This window comes from Nyctereutes procyonoides, unplaced genomic scaffold (genome assembly GCF_905146905.1).
Source record: "Nyctereutes procyonoides isolate TBG_1078 unplaced genomic scaffold, NYPRO_anot_genome, whole genome shotgun sequence".
NCBI lineage: Eukaryota > Metazoa > Chordata > Mammalia > Carnivora > Canidae > Nyctereutes > Nyctereutes procyonoides.
In genome coordinates this window covers 22542518-22565512 of record NW_026575020.1, presented here as the reverse complement: position 1 = coordinate 22565512, position 22995 = coordinate 22542518, and the positions used below count along the sequence as shown (strand labels likewise).

Here is a 22995-nt window from a genome sequence, read left to right as displayed (position 1 = left end):
AAGAATAAGGCTCTGTTGTGTGATGCACAGAGGCCTTCATAATTTAGCCTCTACCTGCTCCTTTTACCTTCATTTCTTTTTTTTTTTTTTAAATATTTTATTTATTTATTTATTTATGAGAGAGAGGGAGAGACATAGGCAGAGGGAGAAGCAGACTCCATCCGGGGAGCCCGATGTGGGACTCGATCCCAGGACTCCAGGATCACGCCCTGGGCCTAAGGCAGGCACCAAACCGCTGAGCCACCCAGGGATCCCCTACCTTCATTTCCTATCACCCTCTGCCTTGCTAGTTCTGTCCGGGTCCCATTTCAAGGTGTTTCCCAAACAGGTCCCTTTTTACCCCCACACCCCTACCCCACCCCCTGCAGCGTAGCAGTCTTTTAATTTACGCCTGTCTGGAATGCCCCCAGATAGCTGCATGTCTCTCTCCTTCGAATCAGTTCTCTTCACAAATGCCACCTCCTCAGAGCGAGAGTCAGAAACGCCCTACACAACCCACATCCCACACAAACCTCTGCCATCATCCCAGCAAGACTGTCCCCTCCCCTTCTACTGTTTAGCTCTTCCTCAGGACCCTCAGCACTCCCGACGTTACGTCAGGATTATTCACTGTCTGCCTCCTCACCGCTCTAGGGTCTCGTGCCGAGGTACTGGGGTCCAGGACTTTACTTTTTCTTTGTGGGGGATGGCGGGAATGGGGCGGGGTGGGTAACAGAATGACACAGTTCAGACCCTCACAAGATGCTGCTGCCGGTGAATAGCTGGACTTCTTCCATTCCAGCCTGGATTCCTCTTCCTCCCTGGAATTGTCGTCTCTTGCCACCAGCCAGCGCCGTGAGCTCCGGCTCTATCTCAGGCGCCCAGCCTCAAAGACTTGCACTTTTTGCTCCTTCTGTGAGATTCTGTCTCTTCCACTTCCCTTGCTCCCACTGACCTCTCAGAAGACCTTTCTTTCTTAATTTTTTTTTTAAGATTTTATCCATTTATTCATGAGAGACACAGGAGAGGCAGGCAGAGACACAGGCAGAGGGAGAAGCAGGCTCCATGCAGAAGCCCGATGCGGGACTCGATCCCGGGACTCCAGGATCATGCCCTGGACCAAAGGCAGGCGCTAAACCGCTGAGCCACCCAGGGATCCCCTCAGAAGACCTTTCTTATCACTCCCAGTGGCCGCCAGGACCCCGTTGGGGGCTCCCCTCCGGAGGTCTGCAACACCTTGTATTTCCCCCACTCACGGCACCCACCGCACGGCCTCGGTTACTCCTCTGCCACCCATCTCCGAATTACAAAGCGGAGACTGCCGTTTCTTTAACTTCACCCGTAACAAGCAAATGCCCAACACTTACTACATCAACGATTCATCCGGGCAATGAAACGAAAGTTAAAAGTTGGGCTCTGTCTCATTATTCATGATTTGTAGTCTGTCCTTAATGACCCTAACCACCTTTCCAGGCTTTGTTTCGTTTTTTGTTTTTTTTTGTTTTTTTTCTTCTTCAATTGGCCGGTGTCTCGGCGGCGTTCCTCAGGCGCCTGCCCCCTTACAAAGGAAACCGGAGGGATCACCAAGCGCCACCACACGAGAGCCCGGATAGCTTACACCGACAAGATGGCGGCCGCACCTCAGCGGCCACGAGTCTCCACCCACTCAGGGAGGAGGCCTGCGTCATGTGACCCTTCCCCTGCCTGGCACCGCCTCCGGCCGCAGTGCCAGACGGGAGCAGAGCGGCGAACGAGGGCGTCGGCCATTTTGTGTCTGTTTCCTGTGGGACGCGGTCGTGGCCGTTGGCTCGGACGAGTGAACGATTTTTGCCTCGTTTTTCCTGCTTGTCCCCTCCTCCCCCGTTTTACTTTGTCAGTAGAACGCAGTTATGGGTCGCAAGAAGAAGAAGCAGCTGAAGCCGTGGTGCTGATATCCTTTATCGGTTCGAAGTCGAGGCCGAGCGGGGGCGCCGGTTGGTGGTGGCTGGGACTGGGAGGCCTTGCTCCGGCCTGTGGCGGAGGGTGTCCGCGATCTAGGCCTCGAGGTGGGTGGCTTGGTGGCCAGAGCCGGATTTGGGAAGACTTCGCAGAAAAGGGAAGTCCCTAGGCCGTCAGGCTCTGGCAGTTGGGGGTCGTGGGACTCCGTGACTCAGGAGGTTCTTGCTTCGGTGCTCCGTTGGACCCCGCCACCAAGGACAGTGTCCCCTAAGGATGTTCGGCCCCCCTCCGTTGTTTTGGTGCAGTTCAACAAAGGGACTTATTTTCAGTAGAATACGCTGATGGAGTACATGGAGGGTTAGGGAAGATCTTCCGGAGTCTTGTCACCCACTTTTTCCGTTCTGTTGTAGATTCAGTGGTTAAAGGCTTGTGTTAGTCAACCCTGGTTTCGAAACAGCACACCCCCCCCCTTTTTTTTTTTGGCCGGAGTGTGTGGGGGGAGAACTAGCTTCCGCGTCTCACCCGCTGGCGCCTTAATCTTCGAGGAGCGCTCTCTTAGAGGGTGGAGTTTCTTAGGGTGTATTACCTGGCTTTGGAAGACTAAAAAAAAAAAAAATGCTACTTATTGCTTACTAAAACGTGGCGTCTTTCTAATACATTTTCCGGAAGCGCTAATACACCTTACATTAAAACTGATTTTACTCGACTGTTTTGTACTTAAAAAGGGGTTTCTTAGAGAATTGCATTTATTTATATGGTAGTTGAAAAACGGTCACTAATTTTTTTCATGTGCTTTTAGGAAAACCTACCTAGTGAGATAAAAATGCTGTTTTATTAGTGTACGTCTCTGTGAGTTTTAACAGATTCTTGGCAAAAGAAATTTGTAAAGGAGTTACAGCCTAATGGATTGTTCATACGAAATTATGTTATTCTTAATCCACTATGAGCTTATTTTTGGATCTAAATAATATAAATATTCTCAAATTCCAGATACTGGGTAGATTTTTAATATTTCGATTATTTTTGTTTTCTACTTAATTTCTATTTTGAAATTCAGTCTGACATAAACTTGGGGATTTTTAAGCATTGAACTCTTCAGTCCACAGTGTGCTTTTTAATTGTTGAAATACTGAACGCAAAAGTCAGTTTCACTTAAATCTTTGTTATATGTAGGGATTTGACAAAACTGTATTGCTGATTACTGAGATGTGTTTATTTGGAGGTGGTGAAGAGATTAAGGGTTTCCAGGAAATCTAATAGAATTACATAGCGAGATAATTCCAATTGTAGAATAAATATCAGAAGTAAAGTTTGTATAAAGTACATTTTTGTTTTTGGTTTTAACTTTTTATATTTTAACATTGCTTCTGTTCTCTTATAGGACACTTTTTTTTTTGTAAGCAGTGTCCTTACTGTTTTTTTGTACCTTAACAACATTGATCAGGTATTGTAATAGAGATTTTGATGATGAGAAGATTCTTATACAGCACCAAAAAGCAAAACATTTTAAATGCCATATATGTCATAAGAAGTTGTACACAGGACCTGGTTTAGCTATTCATTGCATGCAGGTAAGAATTTTTTTTTCTGTATTTAATTTTTACTCCCTTCTTTGGAAATCCCATGGAAAAAATTTTTGAATTTGACAGCTGTAGGGTTTCGTTTATTGCAAAAGATCAGATGTGGTTAGTCAGCTTTTAAAAAAACCAAACACTTTTTTAGCCATTAAGATAATTGGGGTTTTTTTTTTTTCTTTACATTTAAGGAAAGTTCGTGTTGATAATGTTTATTTCTGAATTACTGATAATATTTTTTATCCTAGATGATCTTGGTGACAATTAAATTGAGGTCCCAAACTATCTCCTACTCTGTACTTGGGTTAAAGAACAAGGATCAGTGCCTTGAATTTTGTGGTCAGTCTGACCAGTTCTAATCCCATGAGAATTAATGCATAATTAGTTACCATTACTCACTGCCATTGAAGGATTTGTTATATTCTGTTGCCTGGGGATAGGCTTACTTCAGTTATTCCATGGACCTCTTTTGGAATGGTAACATTGGGTTTCATTTGGTAATTTCTGGTTTTCTTGAGTTTTTTCACTACTAGGTAGGGAGAGCTTTACAATTTATATTTTTAAAGACCTAGTAAGTGCCATTATGTCTTATTCAACGTTATTTCTTCTACTTTTGCCAATCCTAGAGCTGCCTGAATTTTTGCCTAATTGGACCCTAGAGAGATGTGAGATGAGCAAATCCTTATTCATTGGAAACTACTGTTGGTAGGAGGCAGGGAGGTAAATTAAAATAAGATGGTTCCCCAAGTTTAAAAATAAGTTTATGAAAGAAAGTAAGTTTATATAGATCATTTTCACTTCAAGTATATCATTATAACAATAGTATCCATTCAAAAATATTTTAGAAAAAAAAATTTTAGAGCCTGCTACGTGCTAGACCCACAATTCTCCACTAGTAGCAATCACTAGTTACATGAGGCTATTTAAAAGAAGTTTATTTTATTTTATTTTTTTTAAAGATTATTTATTTATTCATAGACACACACACACACACACAAAGAGGCAGAGGGAGAAGCAGGCTCCGTGCAGAGAGCCTGACAGTGGGACTTGATCCAGGGTCTCCAGGATCACGCCCTAGGCTGCAGGCGGCGCTAAACCACTGCGCCACCGGGGCTGCCCTAAAAGAAGTTTAATATAAAAATTAAATATTTAACATCTCTATCACATTATAGTCACATTTCCAGTGCTCAGTCAAATGTGGCTGGTGGATGACTATGTTGGCTAGTTTAGTTACAGATTATTACTATTTATCACAAAAAGTTCCTATGAGAGGGCATTGTGCTAGAGGCACTATGTGTATAGCAGTGAAAAAAAATCCCCATTGTGGAATTTAGATTTATATGGTGGAAGAAAATAAACTAAATATTTAGTTTGTTTTTTGGTGGTGATTGAGAAAACTAAAACTAGGTAGGGGGCATAGGGAGGGCCACAAGGTAGGAAAGGCCTGAATGAGAAGCTGACACCTGGGGGGATCCCTGGGTGGCTCAGCAGTTTAGCGCCTGCCTTCCACCCAGGTGCCTTCGGCCCAGGGTGTGATCCTGGAGACCCGGGATCGAGTCCCACATCGGGCTCCCTGCATGGAGCCTGCTTCTCCCTCTGCCTATGTGTCTGCCTCTCTTTCTCTCATAAATAAATGAAATTGAAAAAAAAAAAGAAGCTGACATCTGAACAGAGATCTGAAAGGAAGTAAGAGAAAGCTTCCAGGGAATAGCAAATGAAAGACCCTTACATATAGGAATATTTTCATATATATATATATATATATATATATATATATATATGTATTTTAAAGATTTATTTATTTATTCAGAGAGAGAGAGAGGCAGAGATACAGGCAGAGGGAGAAGCTGGCTCCATGCAGGGAGCCTGACATGGGACTCGATCCTGGGTCTCCAGGATCACACCCTGGACTTCAGGCAGCGCTAAACTGCTGCACACCGGGGCTGCCCCTATTCTATATTAATAGAATAGGAAAAGGAATATAACAGCTTTATATAGGAGGGCTTACTTACTGTAGGCTGTTTTTTTTTTTTAATTCTGAATGAAATGGGAGGTTTGAGAGAGGTACAGCATACTCGGGGTCACTTTTTTTTTTTTTTTTTTTTTTTTTTTAATGATTATCCTGGCTGTGGGGTTGAGATTAGGTTGCAGAGGGCAGTGAGAATACTTAGAATGGGGATCCCTGGGTGGCGCAGCGGTTTGGCGCCTGCCTTTGGCCCAGGGCGCGATCCTGGAGACCCGGGATCGAATCCCACGTCGGGCTCCCGGTGCATGGAGCCTGCTTCTCCCTCTGCCTGTGTCTCTGCCTCTCTCTCTCTCTCTGTGTGTGTGACTATCATAAATAAATAAAAATTAAAAAAAAAAAAGAGAATACTTAGAATGTCTAGAGTATTCCAGGCAAGAGGTGATGATGACAGAGAACCAGAATTTGCTGGCAGATTAGATGTGGAGTATAAGAAAGTGAGGAGTTAGAAGATCTGAAGGTTTTTGGTTTGAGGAGTGAGAGATGAGTATTCATGGACTGAGATGTACAAAGCTACAGAAGAATTGGCTTAGAGGTGAGGATATCAGCATTGTGTTATGTTTAAAAAAAATTTTTTTTAAAGATTATTTTAGAGAGAGAGTGAGTGGAGGAAGGGGCAGAGGAAAAAAATCCTCAAGCAGACAACCCGCCAAGCACGGAGTAAGGTGCTGGGGGCTCAGTCCCACAGACCCATGAGATCATGACCTGAGATGGTCCAACCAAGAGTTGGGCACTTAAATGACTGAGCCACCCAGGTGCCCCAAGATTGTGTTATGTTAATTTTGAGTATGGGTGTTTAATGTTGAGAAGGTCTATTGAATATCCAATTGAAGATATCATATAAGCAGTTGTATCTACAAGCCTGAGGTTCAGAGAGGTGGAAGCTGGAGATAGAAATTTGGAAAGATACCATATAAGGATGGCTATTTTAACCCATGATATTAGATGTCTGTTCTTCTTAGGGAGTAGAATATAGATATAAAAGAGGTGCAAGGACTCCACTTTAGGCCACACCCAGGATTTAAAGGTTGGAAGATTAGAATATAACCATTCAAGAACATTGAAAAGGTAGGAAATCCAAGAGAATAGTGCCCTGGAAACCAAATTAAATGTTTAAAGGAATTATTTAACTGAGTCAAATATGGGTGAAGTGTGGGTGGTAGATCAAGGAAGAAGGGACTGAGGTTGGATTAATCAAAGTGGAGGTCATTGGTCACTTACCTCATCCTAGAAGGATGAGGATGAAAGCCTGATTGGGGTGCTTTTAAGAGAAAATAAGGAAAATAGGGAAGTAGAGGCACTCTTTCAAGAAGTTGTACAATAAGGAAGAGCAGAGAAATAGAATTGAAATAGAAGGAGATTAGTTAAATTATTTCAGTAATGTCTTTAAGTCCTTCTGTTTTTATAGTCTTTGTGTAATTTTACAGCAGCCTGTGAGATAGGCATGGCAGTTAAATCAGATACATCCTCCCAGTTACAGATGATAAACCCAGGACATTAATAATTTAGATGGTTCACATCAGTGATTGCTCCTATTTTTTCAGCCAAGACCATATCAACTTCTAGGCAAGATTGTAAGAAATCTGATTCTGGCTGGGATATTGGGAGGTAGTTAGGTAAATCATGTTATTTTTCCTTTCTTTCCAACAGCTTTTGATATGTTCATTCTTGGCTTTATCATTTAGAAATATAACCAAGACTAAGTTAATGTGTACATGAATACAGTTTTATTTTTTGGAGAACATAAGATTTCATCTGCACTTGTCAAGAATAGTAACATTCCAAAAAACTTAAATGGTGATTAAGTCACTTGTTCAGCAGCTTTATTCATTGATGTTTTAATCACAGTAAGGAGCAGTGGTTCAAGATTGATAAAAAATTATGGTATTTTCTGGATTTCATTTGCATGTCACTGCTTAAAATCTTTGAGATACATATTAAATAAGAAAATACTTAGCTTTTAAAATTATCTTTCTGTTCTTGGGTGAAAGTGTCTTGGGAGAAAAGAAAAATTGAGTTTGGACAAATTTGTGCAAAGCATTACTAGCCTAAATCAGTGGTTCTCAAGCTTGAGCATGCCTCAGAATCACCTGGAGGGCTTACTAAAGCACAAATTGCCAGCCTTACCCAAGAGTTTATGATGCTGTGGGGGTGGGGGTATCCTGAGAATTAGCATTTTTAATAAGGTTTCCGGTAATGCTGATAGTATAGGCAAAATACTTTGGCATTTTTTAGCCTAAGTTAATGCAAGATGCTGAAGAGGCCAAGACCACAATTTTACCATATTGGCAAAAGTTACCCATGTTTGAGTCTTAGAAACATTTGTTCTAGCAAAAACTGTACAGTGGAAAAGAAATTGTAGATTTCCAGTGTTTTAGAATAGAACTTCTTCCTCATTGTGATGTACCAAATAAATTGAGAGTAATGACAGGATCACTGTTGTGGCAGTGTTAAGTGCCTGAGGTGTAATTCATTAGTTATGGGTAATGCTAATTGTAAATGTTACTTTTGTAGTTTGTAACTATAGGCTTGTCTCAAGATCCATTCTTGGAAATTTTAATTCAATATAATATGGCGGATTCTTAAGCTTTAAGTCAAACTTGAAATATGTGTGATTTGAGTAGGATTGCTAGTTCGTTGATACTTAAGCAAGGTTGTAGTAAACTTGATGCTTATCAGATCCTTACTATGTGTTAGACATTCTACCAAGTGCTTTTCATATTCATCATATTTTATTTAAACCTAAAATGATCCTAGGTGTTAGGTACTATGGATGGAATAATCTTAAATGATTTGCCTAATTCCACATAGTAACTAGCAAAACTGGGGGTTGAATCCAGAGATTCAGTATAGAACCAGTTATTATTAACCATTATACTAAGTTGTTTTCTGAGTAATTTCAAATTACTCTTCAAGGACTTTATGAAGCATTTTATCTAATAGAAGTTTGTTTTAATATCAGGTGCATAAAGAGACAATAGATGCTGTACCAAATGCAATTCCTGGGAGAACTGACATAGAATTGGAAATATATGGTATGGAAGGTATTCCAGAAAAAGACATGGATGAAAGAAGACGACTTCTTGAACAGAAAACACAAGGTAAAGGGCAGCCTGGGTGGCTCAGCGGTTTAGCGCCGCCTACAGCCCAGGGCATGATCCTGGAGACCTGGGATTGAGTCCCGTCAGGCTCCCTGCATGGAGCCTGCTCCTCCCTGTGCCTCTCTCTCTGTGTCTCTCATGAATAAATAAAATCTTTATAAACAAAAGTTAAGGGATCCCTGGGTGGCGCAGCGGTTTTAGCGCTTGCCTTTGGCCCAGGGTGCGATCCTGGAGACCCGGGATCGAATCCCACATCGGGCTCCCGGTGCATGGAGCCTGCTTCTCCCTCTGCCTGTGTCTCTGCGCCTCTCCTCTCTCTCTCTCCTCTCTCTCTCTCTCTGTGTGTGTGTGACTGTCATAAATAAATAAAAATTAAAAAAAAGTTAAAAAAATATATTTAAAAAAGAAAACACAAGGTAAATACTAAGATGTATGCATTTTTCTTTTTTTTTTTTTGTATGCATTTTTCTTAATACAACTTCACTAATGAGAGCATTACGACCACTTTGATGTATAAATTTAATAGTGGATGTTAGATTTATTCAAAATTCCAATTTTGTTTTATAGTTTTTTTATGTCTTTATGTTTAGAATTGTATATTTGATTTGTGTATATATGTAATACTAAACGGATGATTCCAAATACTTTATTATGTTTTTGCTCCTAACTGGATTCCAAGTGGAATTAGCAAGAGTTGAAGTTTTTTTTTTTAAGAGTTGAAGTTTTTGAAAATCGTTTTGATTTGATTATATTACCACTAATAGTAAAAATTTTTTTAGTGCTATTATTTGTCTTGGAATTTGTGATCACTGTCCAGATTGTAGAAGTCATTAATCACATAGAAAATTATTTCAAGATTTTATTGAGAAAGAACCTAGGTAATTGGGGGGTGCAGGGTGGTCAGAGAGAAAAAGAGTGAGAATCTCAAGCAGATCCTGTGCTGAGCTGGGGAGCCCAGACGTGGAGCTTGATCTCTGTGACCCTGGGATCATGACCTGAGCTGAAGTCAAGAGATCCTCAAATGACTGAGCCACCCAGGTGCCCCATGAAATTTCGTTTTTTTGAAGTAAGCTGTACACCTAGTGTAGACTTTGAACTTGAGACCCCAAGATCAAGAGTCGCATGTTCTACTGACTGAGCCAGCCAAGTGCCCAGAAACTTTTTGTTTTGAAAAGTCTTGTGGAGGGTGCCTGGGTAGTTCAGCGGTTGAGCATCTGCCTTCAGTTCAGGGCCTGATCCCATTCCAGGGATCGAGTCCTGCATCAGGCTGCCTGCAGGGAGCCTGCTTCTCCCTCTGCCTATGTCTCTGCCTCTCTGGGTCTCTCATGAATAAATAAATAACATCTTAAAAACAAAGAAAAGCATTGCAGAGAGGTCAGACCTTTTTATCATAGTTTACCTTTTGGGATAAAATAGAAATCTGGTTTTTTTTAAAATATTTTTTTAATTTTTATTTATTTATGATAGTCACACACAGAGAGAGAGAGGCAGAGACACAGGCAGAGGGAGAAGCAGGCTCCATGCACCAAGAGCCTGACGTGGGATTCGATCCCGGGTCTCCAGGATCGCGCCCTGGGCCAAAGGCAGGCGCCAAACCGCTGCGCCACCCAGGGATCCCAGAAATCTGTTTTTTAATAGAAAACTGAGTTAGGAAAATTACTTCATCTATCAGACGAGGGGAAGTACTTTAGTTAACCTTGTTTAATATAGGTTGAAAATACATTTGAAGAGTAAAAAGAACAGTAGTGACTGAAGCTTTTTGTAAGAAAAGTCTCATGAGCTAATTGCACTGAAATAATTTTTTTAATGTTGACTGTCAAATTTGCTGAGTTTTTCTTATTTTATGGGAAAAACTAATTAAAACTTTTTTTAGCAGAGAGTCAAAAAAAGAAGCAACAAGATGATTCTGACGAATATGATGATGATGACTCTGCAGCTTCAACTTCATTTCAACCACAGCCTGTTCAGCCTCAACAAGGTTATATCCCCCCAATGGCACAACCAGGACTACCACCGGTTCCAGGAGCACCAGGAATGCCTCCAGGTATTACATAAGGTTTCTTAAAATTTAAAATTTTAAGGATTTTTATTGTTACAGTGTAGAAGTATTAAAATCTTTCTCTTACTCCTTTAATATTTGTGATTTTTCGTTGTTGAAATTCTTATTTATAGGCATACCTCCATTAATGCCAGGTGTTCCTCCTCTGATGCCAGGAATGCCACCAGTTATGCCAGGCATGCCACCTGGGTAAGAGAACTTTTAATTGACTTGTGGGCTTGTGCCTAGTAATGATCTTTTTCAACTTGGGTGTTGTAAGAATTTTAAAATGTTACTTTGCCCTTTTTTTCTTCTTCTAAAAGGTATGGGCTCCATAAATATTAAACTTGTGTAGTAAAGGAGTCTACCAATAAATTAAAGGAATATAAATTTGCCTCTGAAAAGCATAGATTTTTGGGTTTTAGGATGTCTGTAGGCAGCCATCTGCTTCAATTGCATCTGATGTAATTAAAGTAGTTGGTTTTAGATTTATATTTCTGAGATTCAGAACTGTCCATGACACTTTGTAGTTGTGACAAGAAGCAAACTCTGTAAATGATATTATTTGTCAAATCATCAAGAACTAAACTGAATATGAGGTGCTCTGCCTATCACTTTTACTTAAATATTGTTGGATGTGAAAGGTATACAATACACTTTCCCACTGTATTTTGAAAATCACAGTTAGATTTTGATTTTGTCATACATTTTCACAGATTGCATCATCAGAGAAAATACACCCAGTCATTTTGCGGTGAAAACATGTAAGCATCTCATTCATAATGTAATTCAGGAGGTATAATCATAATGTCATTTTTTTGTGTGTTTAATGGTATCTATTCAGTTGACTTCAGAAATTTTCTAACCTTCTTCTCTAAAACTTCTAAAATGTGTAAGCTAGTTGACACAGGTCTCTTAATGGAGGGAGATAAAACATCTGTGAGGAAATAGTAATAGATCCATATAATATAAATAAAGCATTTTCTAAATGTGCAGCTGTTTTTCCCCAAACTACTGAAGTAATGGAATTTAGCAAAATGTGTTGTTAGTAAGAAAGAATAGATACTCTTTTGCCAAATTAAATGCTTTATTATTATAGAAGGTAATTGGGTTTTCTTGTAATGAAATCTATAGAAGTTAATCTTTTGATAAAGTCCTCAATTAAGAATTCACAAATTTGTAACTTTTTAAGTGAATTGGACACTGATATTTGAAGGTGAGCTCTTTTAGGGGAAGGAAAATAAATACGGTTATGTTTTTAATCATGGCTCAGTGTTAGGTAGCTATTATAAGTAGAAATAGGCATATTATGAATTAGTTTTGACTGTTTAATTTTGGTAGTTGGGTTTTGTTTTGTTTTATAATCCTACCCCCAAGAAAAACTTTACTCCACGGTGTACATTCAGTATTTCCTTTGGAAAAATAATCTGATGACTCTGAAATAGTTCTTCCTTTTTATTTACGTTTTGTGTGGATATTTTCCAAGTGAGACAAAGGTGATTTTGATTTCCAATCATATATTTTAGATGAGGCCTCTTGTATATATTAAGGAAGGATAATTGTTCTCAGTGACTTTAAATATATGAAAATGTTTTGTTAACAAAGACTGGTTTTTCCCCCCTTATTTTACTGGTAAACCCAAGAATTTGCTGGTTTTTAGAGGATTTATTTTGATAGAATTGTTTTGGTGTTGTGTGTTCCTTCAGCTTGATTGATTTCAATATTAGGGTTCAAATTCAAGTCTTTTATCTGTTGTTTCAGGCTTTAGCCAAAATATTTTCTAAAGATTTATACTGTTAATTAACTTGGGTTTGTTTCTTGAAATTTGCTTTCTAATAGAATGATGCCAATGGGTGGAATGATGCCACCTGGACCAGGAATACCACCTCTGATGCCTGGTATGCCACCAGGTATGAAATGTTAGATAATTTCCTTTTTAATATGACTGGCATGCTTTATTAGCTATTTTGGACATAGGTTTGTGGATGTTCATTTGTAATTTATAATTTCCATAGGTTGGTGAGTTATTTTTTTCGATTACTTGGAGAGGTGTTAGCATGGACTGTGTGCTTTTGGTTTTGGTTTTTGTTTTTTGAGGTTTTTTTTTTAATAAATTTATTTTTTATTGGTGTTCAGTGCAATGAATAACACCCAGTGCTCATCCCGTCAAGTGCCCCCCTCAGTGCAAGTCACCCATTCACCCCCACCCCCCACCCTCCTCCCCTTCCACCACCCCTAGTTCGTTTCCCAGAGTTAGGAGTCTTGGAGTCTTTATGTTCTGTCTCCCTTTCTGATTTTTTTTTTTTTAAGATTTTGTTTATTTATTTATTCATTCATGAGAGAGACAGAGAGAAAGAGGGGAGCAGAGACAGGCAGATGGAGAAGCAGGGAGCCCGATGCGGGACTCGATCCTGGGACTCCAGGATCACGCCCTGAGCCAATGGCAGGCACTAAACTGCTGTGAGCCACCCAGGGATCCCATGTTTTTGAGTTTTGAAACAGATAATAAACAGGTTTTGAAGCAGTCAAAATGAGTCGCAACCTATGCACCAAAGTTCATATATCTTAAGAGGGATTGTATTTGTTAGGAATGTTTTAGACGAGGGGAAAAAAGTATTTTAGATGAGTAACAGAGAGTCTTTTGACAAGTAATGGAGAAACTGATCAGACCATATTTAAAAATATAGGCATTTATTGTCTCAACAAAAAAAGAAAAGTAGCTTCAGTGGCTGGTGATATCAAGAACCCATGTATTTTATTTTTTTATTTTTTGGTTAACTGTAGCTTTTCTCCCTCAGACACATCACTCAGTTGTTAGAACTCTGCCAAGAAAGGGTGTCAACAGCACAGTGCTCTTCTTTTATTAAGGGAGCAAAGTAACTCTCCCAGAAGCTTCCTAGCTTATTACCGTTATCCACAAACAGGTCTAACAGACCCTCTAGCTGAGAGAAGCCTGTAAAAAACAAAAACCTTATCTTGACTTTTGTATCCTATAATGTGGGGAGTGGAATATGGTTAGCCAAGTAGGTGTGCCACAGAGGCCTTCATGAGGCTTTCTCAGTTGGTTTCCTTGCTTTTTTTTTTTTTTTTTTAATTTTTAAAAAAATTTTTTGGTTTCCTTTTTATATGTAATTCTAGCAAGTTTGTTTTGCAGTTGATAGCAGATTTAGAAGTGCATTAAGTGATAGTTGATGTAAGAGGAACAGGAAAAATAAAGCAGCAGCAAAATTAGCATCATTGCCAGAGCAACCATTAATTTATAGACAGTAGCTCCATATATGTTATATTTTGAGATGGTTTTAGGCAAAGTTATGTTGAGGAAGTATGAAGAGTGCACTAGTGATGGATTTTATAAGAAAATTTATTTCAGGTGCTTAAATGAGGGGCACCTGGCTGACACAGTCATTAGAGCATTCAACTTGATCTTGGGTTTTGAGTTTGAGCCCCATGTTGGGTGTAGAGATTACTTAAAGATCATCTCTAAAGTGCTTACAGAAACAAATAACTGGTTTATTTAATTAATTAGCTTATTAGTTAATAAATTGTTTTCTGGAAAAATATTTATGGGTATATGACCTACCAAAAGTTTTTACAGTAATTTGAGTTCAGAGAGCATCCAGCTGTTGGATGATGGAAGTAATTCTCATGTGTCACAAGTTGCCAAATCAGTAACCATCAGTAGGCTTAATTGCTGCTTTCCTCATATATAGAATCTCTAGTGGTATCTCACTTCTCAAAATTCTGAGGACACGCAAAGGAATAGAAAGGTTGAGGCAAGATTGTTCCAGTGGACAAATGCCTGAGTTGTTTGGATTTCATTGAATTGAACAGTGCATCAGTAACTTTGTAGTATAGAAGTTTGCTTTATTTATTTACTTGTTTGCTTATGAGAGCATGTTAATAAAGTTTTGGGAACTTTTTTTCTGAACTAAATGTTTCAACATACCCATTCCCCTACATTTCTTCTCTACAGGTATGCCCCCTCCTGTTCCCCGTCCTGGAATTCCTCCAATGACTCAAGCACAGGCTGTTTCAGCCCCAGGCATTCTTAATAGACCACCTGCACCGACAGCAACAGTTCCTGCTCCACAGCCTCCAGTTACGAAGCCTCTTTTCCCCAGTGCTGGACAGGTAAGGTGACATTCCTGGAAAGGAGTGCACGTATAGTTAAAGGTAAAGTGTAGTTGTTTGTAGAAATCCTTGAAACTGTTATAGATCAATTTTTTGTTTATAATCTTTTTAATATAATTTATTAAATACAAAGAAGTGTCCTGTTCTCTTCCATGTTTACACACATTGATTTCCTCTACTCAAAAAAGATTGACAAGAGCCAGATAGTTTTTTTTTTTCATAGCTGTGAACTCTGGTTATTCCTTAGCTTTAGTTAGAAATGAAAGTTTAATTTCTGGGGACTTAAATACAAGATAATATTTACAATTGAATTGTAATATTCAATTTACAATTAAATATTTAAATAATTAATCCTTTATCTCTTAAACTGTGAGTGGAATGAAATCAGAGTCAAAGGTGAAAATCCTAAGACCTCAGCAAATCATTTGTTGGACTCCTTATGACATTGCTATACTTTTGGAGGAAGGATATCATTTGACCCACTTATTAGACTTAATCTTTCCTACTGAATGTCTTTTTCAGAACTCAGAAGTTAAAGATGCTTTCGTTATATATAGTATCTGTATAATTGTGACTTTTTCTTTTTTTGTCCCAGTTGTATTAAAAATTAGACAGATGTATTCAGAATTAAGATCAGGATGTATAAAAAAAAAGATCAGGATGTATGTTCTCTATTTTTCAATTTAACATTATCCTATAGAGGTTTTCTTTTCTTGATTTTTTTTTTCAATTTGTATTTGCTAAGTTACACGCATTACTTATTAAGTCCCCTGTAAGCACATAACTTGGGTTTTTCAGGTGGGGATTTTGTTTATTGAGAAATGTCAAACTTAGGACAAAAACCTTGTCATTGATAGAGAATTGGATTGAAGTGTCAGTAGTAATGCATCTTTATTTTCAGTTGAAGGTATCATTTTTGAAATAGCACAGTGCAAAGACACATCCAGTTTTAGAAAAGAAACTGGTTAGGTTTATTGGTATAGAAATAGAATAAAAAACTTTTTTTTGAGGCTTATACTGTCGCCTTGTTTATTGTAAATGCATTAACTGCCTCTTTAAATCAGATTTGATTGCATTATATTTTGCGTTTGTAAAAATGCAATCTATACTGAAAAAAAAAAAGTCTACCACGTGGCTTATTTTCACCCATTTGTTTGGAGACTTTTCACTGTTTCCTTTCTTTTATGCTACAGATGGGGACACCTGTAACAAGCTCAAGTACAGCTTCATCCAATTCAGAAAGTCTGTCTGCATCTTCTAAAGCTCTGTTTCCTAGCACAGCACAAGTACGCAGGAAGTTGCAGTTTAAAATTGTTAAAATGGCTTTATAAACTTAACCCTTTGGACCCTACTTTAAAACTAAATCTTTTCCCAAAAATATACTGTTTAATTTTTTAAAAGTAAAGTTAATGGTATAAAAATCAATGGTATTTGAAAATTTGAACTCATTAACAGAAAAAATGTACCCCAAACTCCTAAGGTTCTAAAGGGTTAAAAGCATGTAAGCAGTAAATGGGTTATAGTGGCCAATGGTTACCCTGATGCATGATTAAGCTTTTTTGATTTATGCTGTTTAATGCATCACGTATAATGTAAGGGAATTTAGTACTCTGCATTTGGTTCTAAAGTTGGCCTGAGTCCTCATGTTTCAGATGTTTGGTATTACGGGAAGTAACTCATTTATTACTGGTAACTTTATGCTTAGAAGATCCTACTTAAACCCTTTGGTCCATGATAATCATCTAGCCATTGTTAATTGGGAGGACATTGTATTATCTATATAATCTATCTGTATAATATCTATATTTTTATATAGAAAATAATTTCTGAAGGGACATCTTGAACATGTCACCACTGATATACTGTATATGCTATGCTTAGTAACAAATTTATCCAAACATTTTTATTTTTGTAATTTCTAACTTTTTTTTTGAGGTGCTTGGTAGATTAAACTAATCTAGAGTAGTAAAAGTAGAACATGCTATTCTGATAAAATGTATTTCATAAGTCTGAAATAAATGCAAAGCTTTGAATAGCAATTGTATAGCAAGTAAATTTTGGTGAGAAGGTAGATAACATCTTAGAAGTTACATTTGCAGTCTTGTTTTATTTCCACTGTTGAGTTTTGGATGTGACTTTGACTCAGCATCTTTTGATATTCTTACGTATCTTGATTTTTGCGGAGTTTTTATTATGTTAACTTTGTTTTAATTTCATTTAAAGTTTGGTACTTTATTGAATGTTGGTATCTCACTTAAGTTAATTATAGTAGATATATTCAATTTTGCGTTTTACGTTCCATTAATGAAAGATTGTGTTTTCCAGGCTCAGGCAGCTGTCCAAGGACCTGTTGGTACAGATTTCAAGCCCTTAAATAGTACCCCTGCAACAACTACAGAACCCCCAAAGCCTACGTTCCCTGCTTATACACAGTCTACAGCTTCAACCACTAGTACAACAAATAGCACTGCAGCTAAACCAGCAGCTTCAATAACAAGTAAGCCTGCTACACTTACGACAACCAGTGCAACCAGTAAGTTGATCCATCCAGATGAGGATATATCACTGGTAAGTTTTTTATAGGCTTTTAACTAGCATAGTTTAAATACCATTGTAGCAACTTTTTTTAAAATACTAATTTGTTCAGTCATCTTACAATCAAATTTGATGCTTACTATGTGGTTTTTATTATTCTGATTTTTAAGAACCACAAAATAAAGTGAATATTGTGTTTTGATCTTAGACACACTCTTTCCTCTGCTCCCAGACTATTTTTAAAAGAAAACAGTAAGTTGGGTTCTTAAGTCAAAAATCATTTTAGTTACACATATATTAGTAAATGATGAAATTGTTAAATGTGAGGTAGATTCTACAGATCCTTTGAAGCTTATCTACTTTATTCACTAGACACTTCTTACTGAGGCAGTGTATAATTCCTGGAATGTTGTTAGCTATTTTTCAGATATAAAATTAGGTGAGGTTTTCTTGAGGCATTGAGATTTAAATAGTTGTACTGGTTTGTGGAGGAAAAATAATGATTGGGAAGTAAGGGTACATTTTTAAAAAGTTACTCTGTAAGATTTTGGATGTTTGCCTTCTATGCTTAATAACTTTCTGCATCCATTCAGATGTTTAACATTGTGTTTATTTTTATTTGTAGGAAGAGAGAAGGGCGCAGTTACCTAAATATCAACGTAACCTTCCTCGACCAGGACAGGCTCCTATTGGTAATCCACCAGTTGGACCTATTGGAGGTATGATGCCACCACAGCCAGGCATCCCACAACAACAAGGAATGAGACCCCCAATGCCGCCTCATGGTATTTCTTTTTAGAAATTTATTTCTGAATTAATTATTTATTGTATTTATATTTGCTGTATTTGTATGTAGTGGGTTTTCTGAGTATACACATAAATTTATCTGCAAAATACATTGCATTTAAAAGTATAAAGCACAAACTCAATCTATTTTTTGTGTTTTAAATGTGTTTTTTAGGTCAGTATGGTGGTCATCATCAAGGCATGCCAGGTTACCTTCCTGGTGCTATGCCACCGTATGGGCAGGGACCGCCAATGGTACCCCCTTACCAAGGTGGGCCTCCTCGACCTCCGATGGGAATGAGACCTCCTGTAATGTCGCAAGGTGGCCGTTACTGATCTTACTTCATCCAATCTAATAGGTTTGGAGATTAAACCTTTTCTCAACTTGTGCTGTTTATATAGCCAAGCTTCCGTCAATAAGGCTTCATTGTGACTTTAACAAACATTATCTTCCCACATACCAGGAACTATTGGACATTTATTTTACATGGGAAAAATTATTTGGAATAATAAAGCAGGAACTTTTCCTGAAGTTGCAATTTATACTGTATGGCTTCTTTTTCATGTTTCATCTAGGTTTTTAGAAGTGAAGTATAGTAAATTTGGTTCGTTATATTGTGAAGGCGCTGGAATTACATGAACATACCACCTTAATAAAGGCAAGTTCTGTAAGCTTACATTGCTATTTGTAAAGTTATGCCTTCACAGCATTTCAGATGCTGTTGGACTTCATGTCCCCAACCTAGCTTGGTGAGGGCTGTAACTGTTTCCAAGACCTGTACATTGGAAGTCTGAATGTATAACAATATTTAATGTATTTAGAGTTCCTCATGTTGCAGGGTTTAAGATATCTGACCCACCAAGGTCATGTGACTTTTCTGTACTGTTAAACTTCATTGTAATAAAATGAGAGAAAAACTTATGCCTTTTTATTCATAACCCAGCTGTGGACCACTGCCTGAAAGGTTTGTACAGATGCATGCCACAGTAGATGTCCACATAATAAAATTCATAGTTACTGATACAGTTTTGATAAATCATTGGATTCTGTCTTTGAATTGTAGGTGTTGCTTAGCTGCATGTTTTAAACTGGACATTATATATAGAATTGTATGTTAGTGCTTAAGTTGACAGAAAAACTTAGGTATATATGAGTCATTATATAGTGAGTATGAAATCTTTATATTGTGTCACCATTCCTCACCCTTGGTGTCACTACATTAGATGTCCTAGATACTTAAAATGTAAACCTTAGTATGTCCTCTTCCCTGCTGATAAAGCTTAGAGCCTAGTGCCAGACCCATTCATTTCCTTCTGATTATTTTTGAGACTGCAATACTGCGTGGACCTCAGAAGCTTTTCAGGTGCAAACTTCTAGAAGCTTAGGTGCATGCAGTAATAGTTTTTGCTGTTAATGGGTTGGAATCTTTTCTAAGTATAATGCCAAATGATCTAAATGTGCCTCTGTTAGGATGGTTAACAGATGGATTCAAATTTTTTTATTTTATTATGCTCCTGGAAATTACATTATTTCTTTAAGATGGCTACGTTCTTTTATTATAAATCCTCAATGGTTTTTCTCTTAACCTTTTCATTCTTGGGAATTTGAATGTTACTGTGTCCTGTGAACAACTTTTTGGTAGAGGTGACACTGCTGTTCGATATATCTTTGTTACAAGTATCCTACAATACAGCTCTTGTTGACATTTTTTGGCATCCATTTTTTAAAATCTATTTTTGCAGGGTAGTTCCGTGGTTATCTATGATCAAATGACCTGCATAATATTAATACAATGAGCTCAAGTTGAGTTTTTCTCAACGTAAAGTTAAGACTTCTAAGAAAATGGTGATAATTCTTTATAACCTATATGTGAAGGTGTAGATACGACATGAAATCGGGGTTTTTGTCTTTGAAAAAATTTTTTAACCTTGTAGGGAAATGCTGAAAACTTTTAATCATAAAGAGTCTGTATTTAAGCAACAAGTGAAAGTCATTCATTTAAGCAACAAATATTTACAAAGCTGCATGCTGTCTTAAATTGGGTATTTTGCTCCAGTGAAATGTTTTATAGCTCTTTTCTTGTGGTACCATTGAAGTTCAGAAAAATTCAGTAGCTTGAAAAGGCAGCATCTGTGTATTACCAAGAACGCGTTTCTTCTGCCAGCAGCTAAGGCCCATACCCTTTCCCTTACCAAACACCTGCTTACTAAGTAGTTTTGGAATTAATATAACACTTAGATTTGGCAGCACATTTATCAGACTGCCAAAGAAGAACTTGTGTTGAAAATCTGTAAGTTAAAATGGCGTGATTACGTTTAGAATAATTAGATAGGAAATGTTTTCCGAAACCAAATGTCTCTCAGGCATTTAATGTACAGGCTTAATTAACAACAAAATACAAATGGGTTAGTAATGTTTCAAAAATTAATGCAGAGCATTATTTACATTTAATGCAATGATAACATTTTATATCAAGGTTGCTTTCTGAAGGGAGAAAATCTTACTGCTTTTAAATAAATTGTAGAGCTTTACTTTTAATTAAAAGTTAATCCAAAGTGTTATGCATGTCACTTAAGCACACCGTCTCCTGTGTTGTGTTAGGTATATGGCTCAGATGGTGCCCATTTGGTATATTTTAGGTATAATATGTGCATGCATCAGCATAATTAAGCTTCTAGAAAATCCCTTTTACCTAACTGCTTCTGGGGTCCATAGTGTGGTTAAATCATGAATGGAACAAACCATGTTGAAATAATTAACTCTTACTTTGACTTATCCTTCCCTTAAATAGTAGATGGAGTTGAGTTGAAGTAAACTTCCATCTGCCCTCACAGAAGACATCCTTTAGGACTTGCTGTATTCATTCAGGCAGGCATTGTGATTGCCATAATTTAGGAAGTTGTAAGATTAATGGGATTGCCAACTTTGGCTCTCCCTTAGTCCACTTCTATATCACCTTTAAAAAAAAAAAAAAAGCCAAAAAAGCGACTTAACGTTTTGTCTGGCACTAGTTTCTATTGTGTGTTGATTTTACCTACTGTATGTATGACAGAACAAGACCAGCAAGTGAGGATCAACTTTTTGAGTGGCTGCTGGAATTAATCATTTAATTTGAATACTTTTATTTTTAGTAATGATTGCACACATTTACCATTAGGAATTGGAAAAAGACTCCTAGTGTACTCCTATTCCACTGATCAAATTACAAATTGAGCTTAAACTTAGCTTAATTGAACTTAGTTATTTGGGGGAAGATCCCCCAACAAAAAAAAGTATGGGTTCAGAGTGAAATTATAGCAGACGATAGTTTTTTTTGTTTTGTTTTGTTTTTTTTAAAGAGCTGCTCTTTTTTCCTTTGCTTGCTTGATCATTGGGACTTTTTTTTTAATGCATGTCTTTTAAATTAATTGGGTAATGTTTTTCTAAAATTAAAATTTTCTTCTTCCTATAGCCCTGCCATAGGACAGGCTGAGGCTGAGTCTCAGTGTTGCCCTGTTCAGTCTGAGGCAAGTGGGATTTATTTTATTCCTTATAGGGGCTTTCACAGCTTTATGGCTGTTGGATATTTATGTCCCCAAACTTGCAGCAAGTTTGGTGAAGGCCCCTAAATTTAATTAAACTTAGGATTTTTATACTCTTTTGGCAGAGAAGGCTCTATATTAATATTCACGTTTGACTGTGGTGTTAATAAACAAAAAGTTTTTGATATACGTAATCTTACATTATTTTGTGTTAACAGCCTCAGTAAAGCTGGTACTGCTATATCGATCTTTAGTAATTTGACAAAATTTGACGTTCTTGATTTGGAGGCATGAAATGTTTTGTTCAAATTTTCCACTTTCACTTTTAGGAAAAAGTTACTAGACGTTTTCTTCTCAAACTATTAAATTTAACTTCATGGATAAGTTTGATCATTGGAAATACCACAGGATACTGAAATCTGCATTTTTAATCCCAAAGTTATGCATTGAACATTAAGGTTGAAGGGTCATGTGGAAATGCTTGTGATTTTTAATATATTCAAACTTCACCACATTAGAGCAAATGTTAATGTAGAGCCCTTGTGAAGAGTGGGAAGGTGGTGTGTGGTATGTATGCATATACACTACACATTTGATAAAAGGATAATTAAAGGGTTTGGGAATTACAGACCTGTCAGTATGGCTAGATTACTAATTTTCAGGTAATCAAACTGAAATTGAATCGTAAATGTAAAGTTAGTACATTGAACTGTGGTTTTGGAATAATCGTTTTGAGGTTCATTTTCAGCCTTGCTGAATGATGTTTTAGGCAATATGCACACATGAAAAGTATCCACATAGGATTCCAACTGAAATTTGCTTTTATCTGGTGAGAAACGTGTTTATGTGTGTATGTTGTGGGAGGTGAAGAAGGAAATGGAAGATAGCCCAAAACATAAACCTGGTTTACTTTTGTACCTTCCTGTGTTTAAGCGACACATCTGTTCTATCCAGATTGCATTTGCTTTTGAACAGTAACAGTATGTAGGTACAGTGTTTAGCTAATCCAGGATTGTTTTCTATGTGGTTTTAATTCTTGGATGCATAATGAAGAAGTGTACATTAAATGAATTCCAAATTTTCACCTGTACAATTAGAACATAGGATTTTCTCTGTAACTGAATCATGGAAAAAAGATCTTAGTATTTGAAAAAAAAATTTGTTACAGCAAAAGAATATATTTATAACCTGTTTGGCAATTACAGCTTCTTAGTCTCCTTAATTGGAGATGTTTTCTATTGAATCTGCCATCCCCCAATATAGTGAAATATTCAAGAGTGAGGCTGCTTGTCTTGATTCTAATAATTAGAACTGAAAATATTGAAATAAGGTGAAATAATTGAAATAGGTTGAAATAATTAAAATAGG

The 22995-nt window shown here is 37.5% G+C and overlaps 1 protein-coding gene across 1 annotated transcript; it reads left to right on the top strand.

Moving 5' to 3' along the window:
- Positions 1-1719: 1719 nt before the first annotated feature.
- Positions 1720-20665, top strand: ZNF207 (zinc finger protein 207). Its single transcript, XM_055320522.1, has 12 exons — positions 1720-1909; positions 3362-3488; positions 8477-8615; positions 10492-10659; positions 10788-10863; positions 11370-11417; positions 12493-12563; positions 14627-14784; positions 15978-16070; positions 17110-17352; positions 17945-18104; positions 18281-20665. Exons 1-12 carry the CDS (start codon positions 1869-1871, stop codon positions 18439-18441), a joined length of 1485 nt encoding a protein of 494 aa, XP_055176497.1. The 5' UTR covers positions 1720-1868; the 3' UTR covers positions 18442-20665.
- Positions 20666-22995: the final 2330 nt, after the last annotated feature.

Excerpts from the sequence above, each read along its gene's own strand:
- ZNF207 (XM_055320522.1), top strand. The coding sequence starts at position 1,869 with ATGGGTCGCAAGAAGAAGAAGCAGCTGAAGCCGTGGTGCTG. Across the intron at positions 10,660-10,787 it reads AGCACCAGGAATGCCTCCAG|GCATACCTCCATTAATGCCA; the intron begins GTATTACATAAG and ends TCTTATTTATAG. Across the intron at positions 11,418-12,492 it reads TCATTTTGCGGTGAAAACAT|AATGATGCCAATGGGTGGAA; the intron begins GTAAGCATCTCA and ends GCTTTCTAATAG.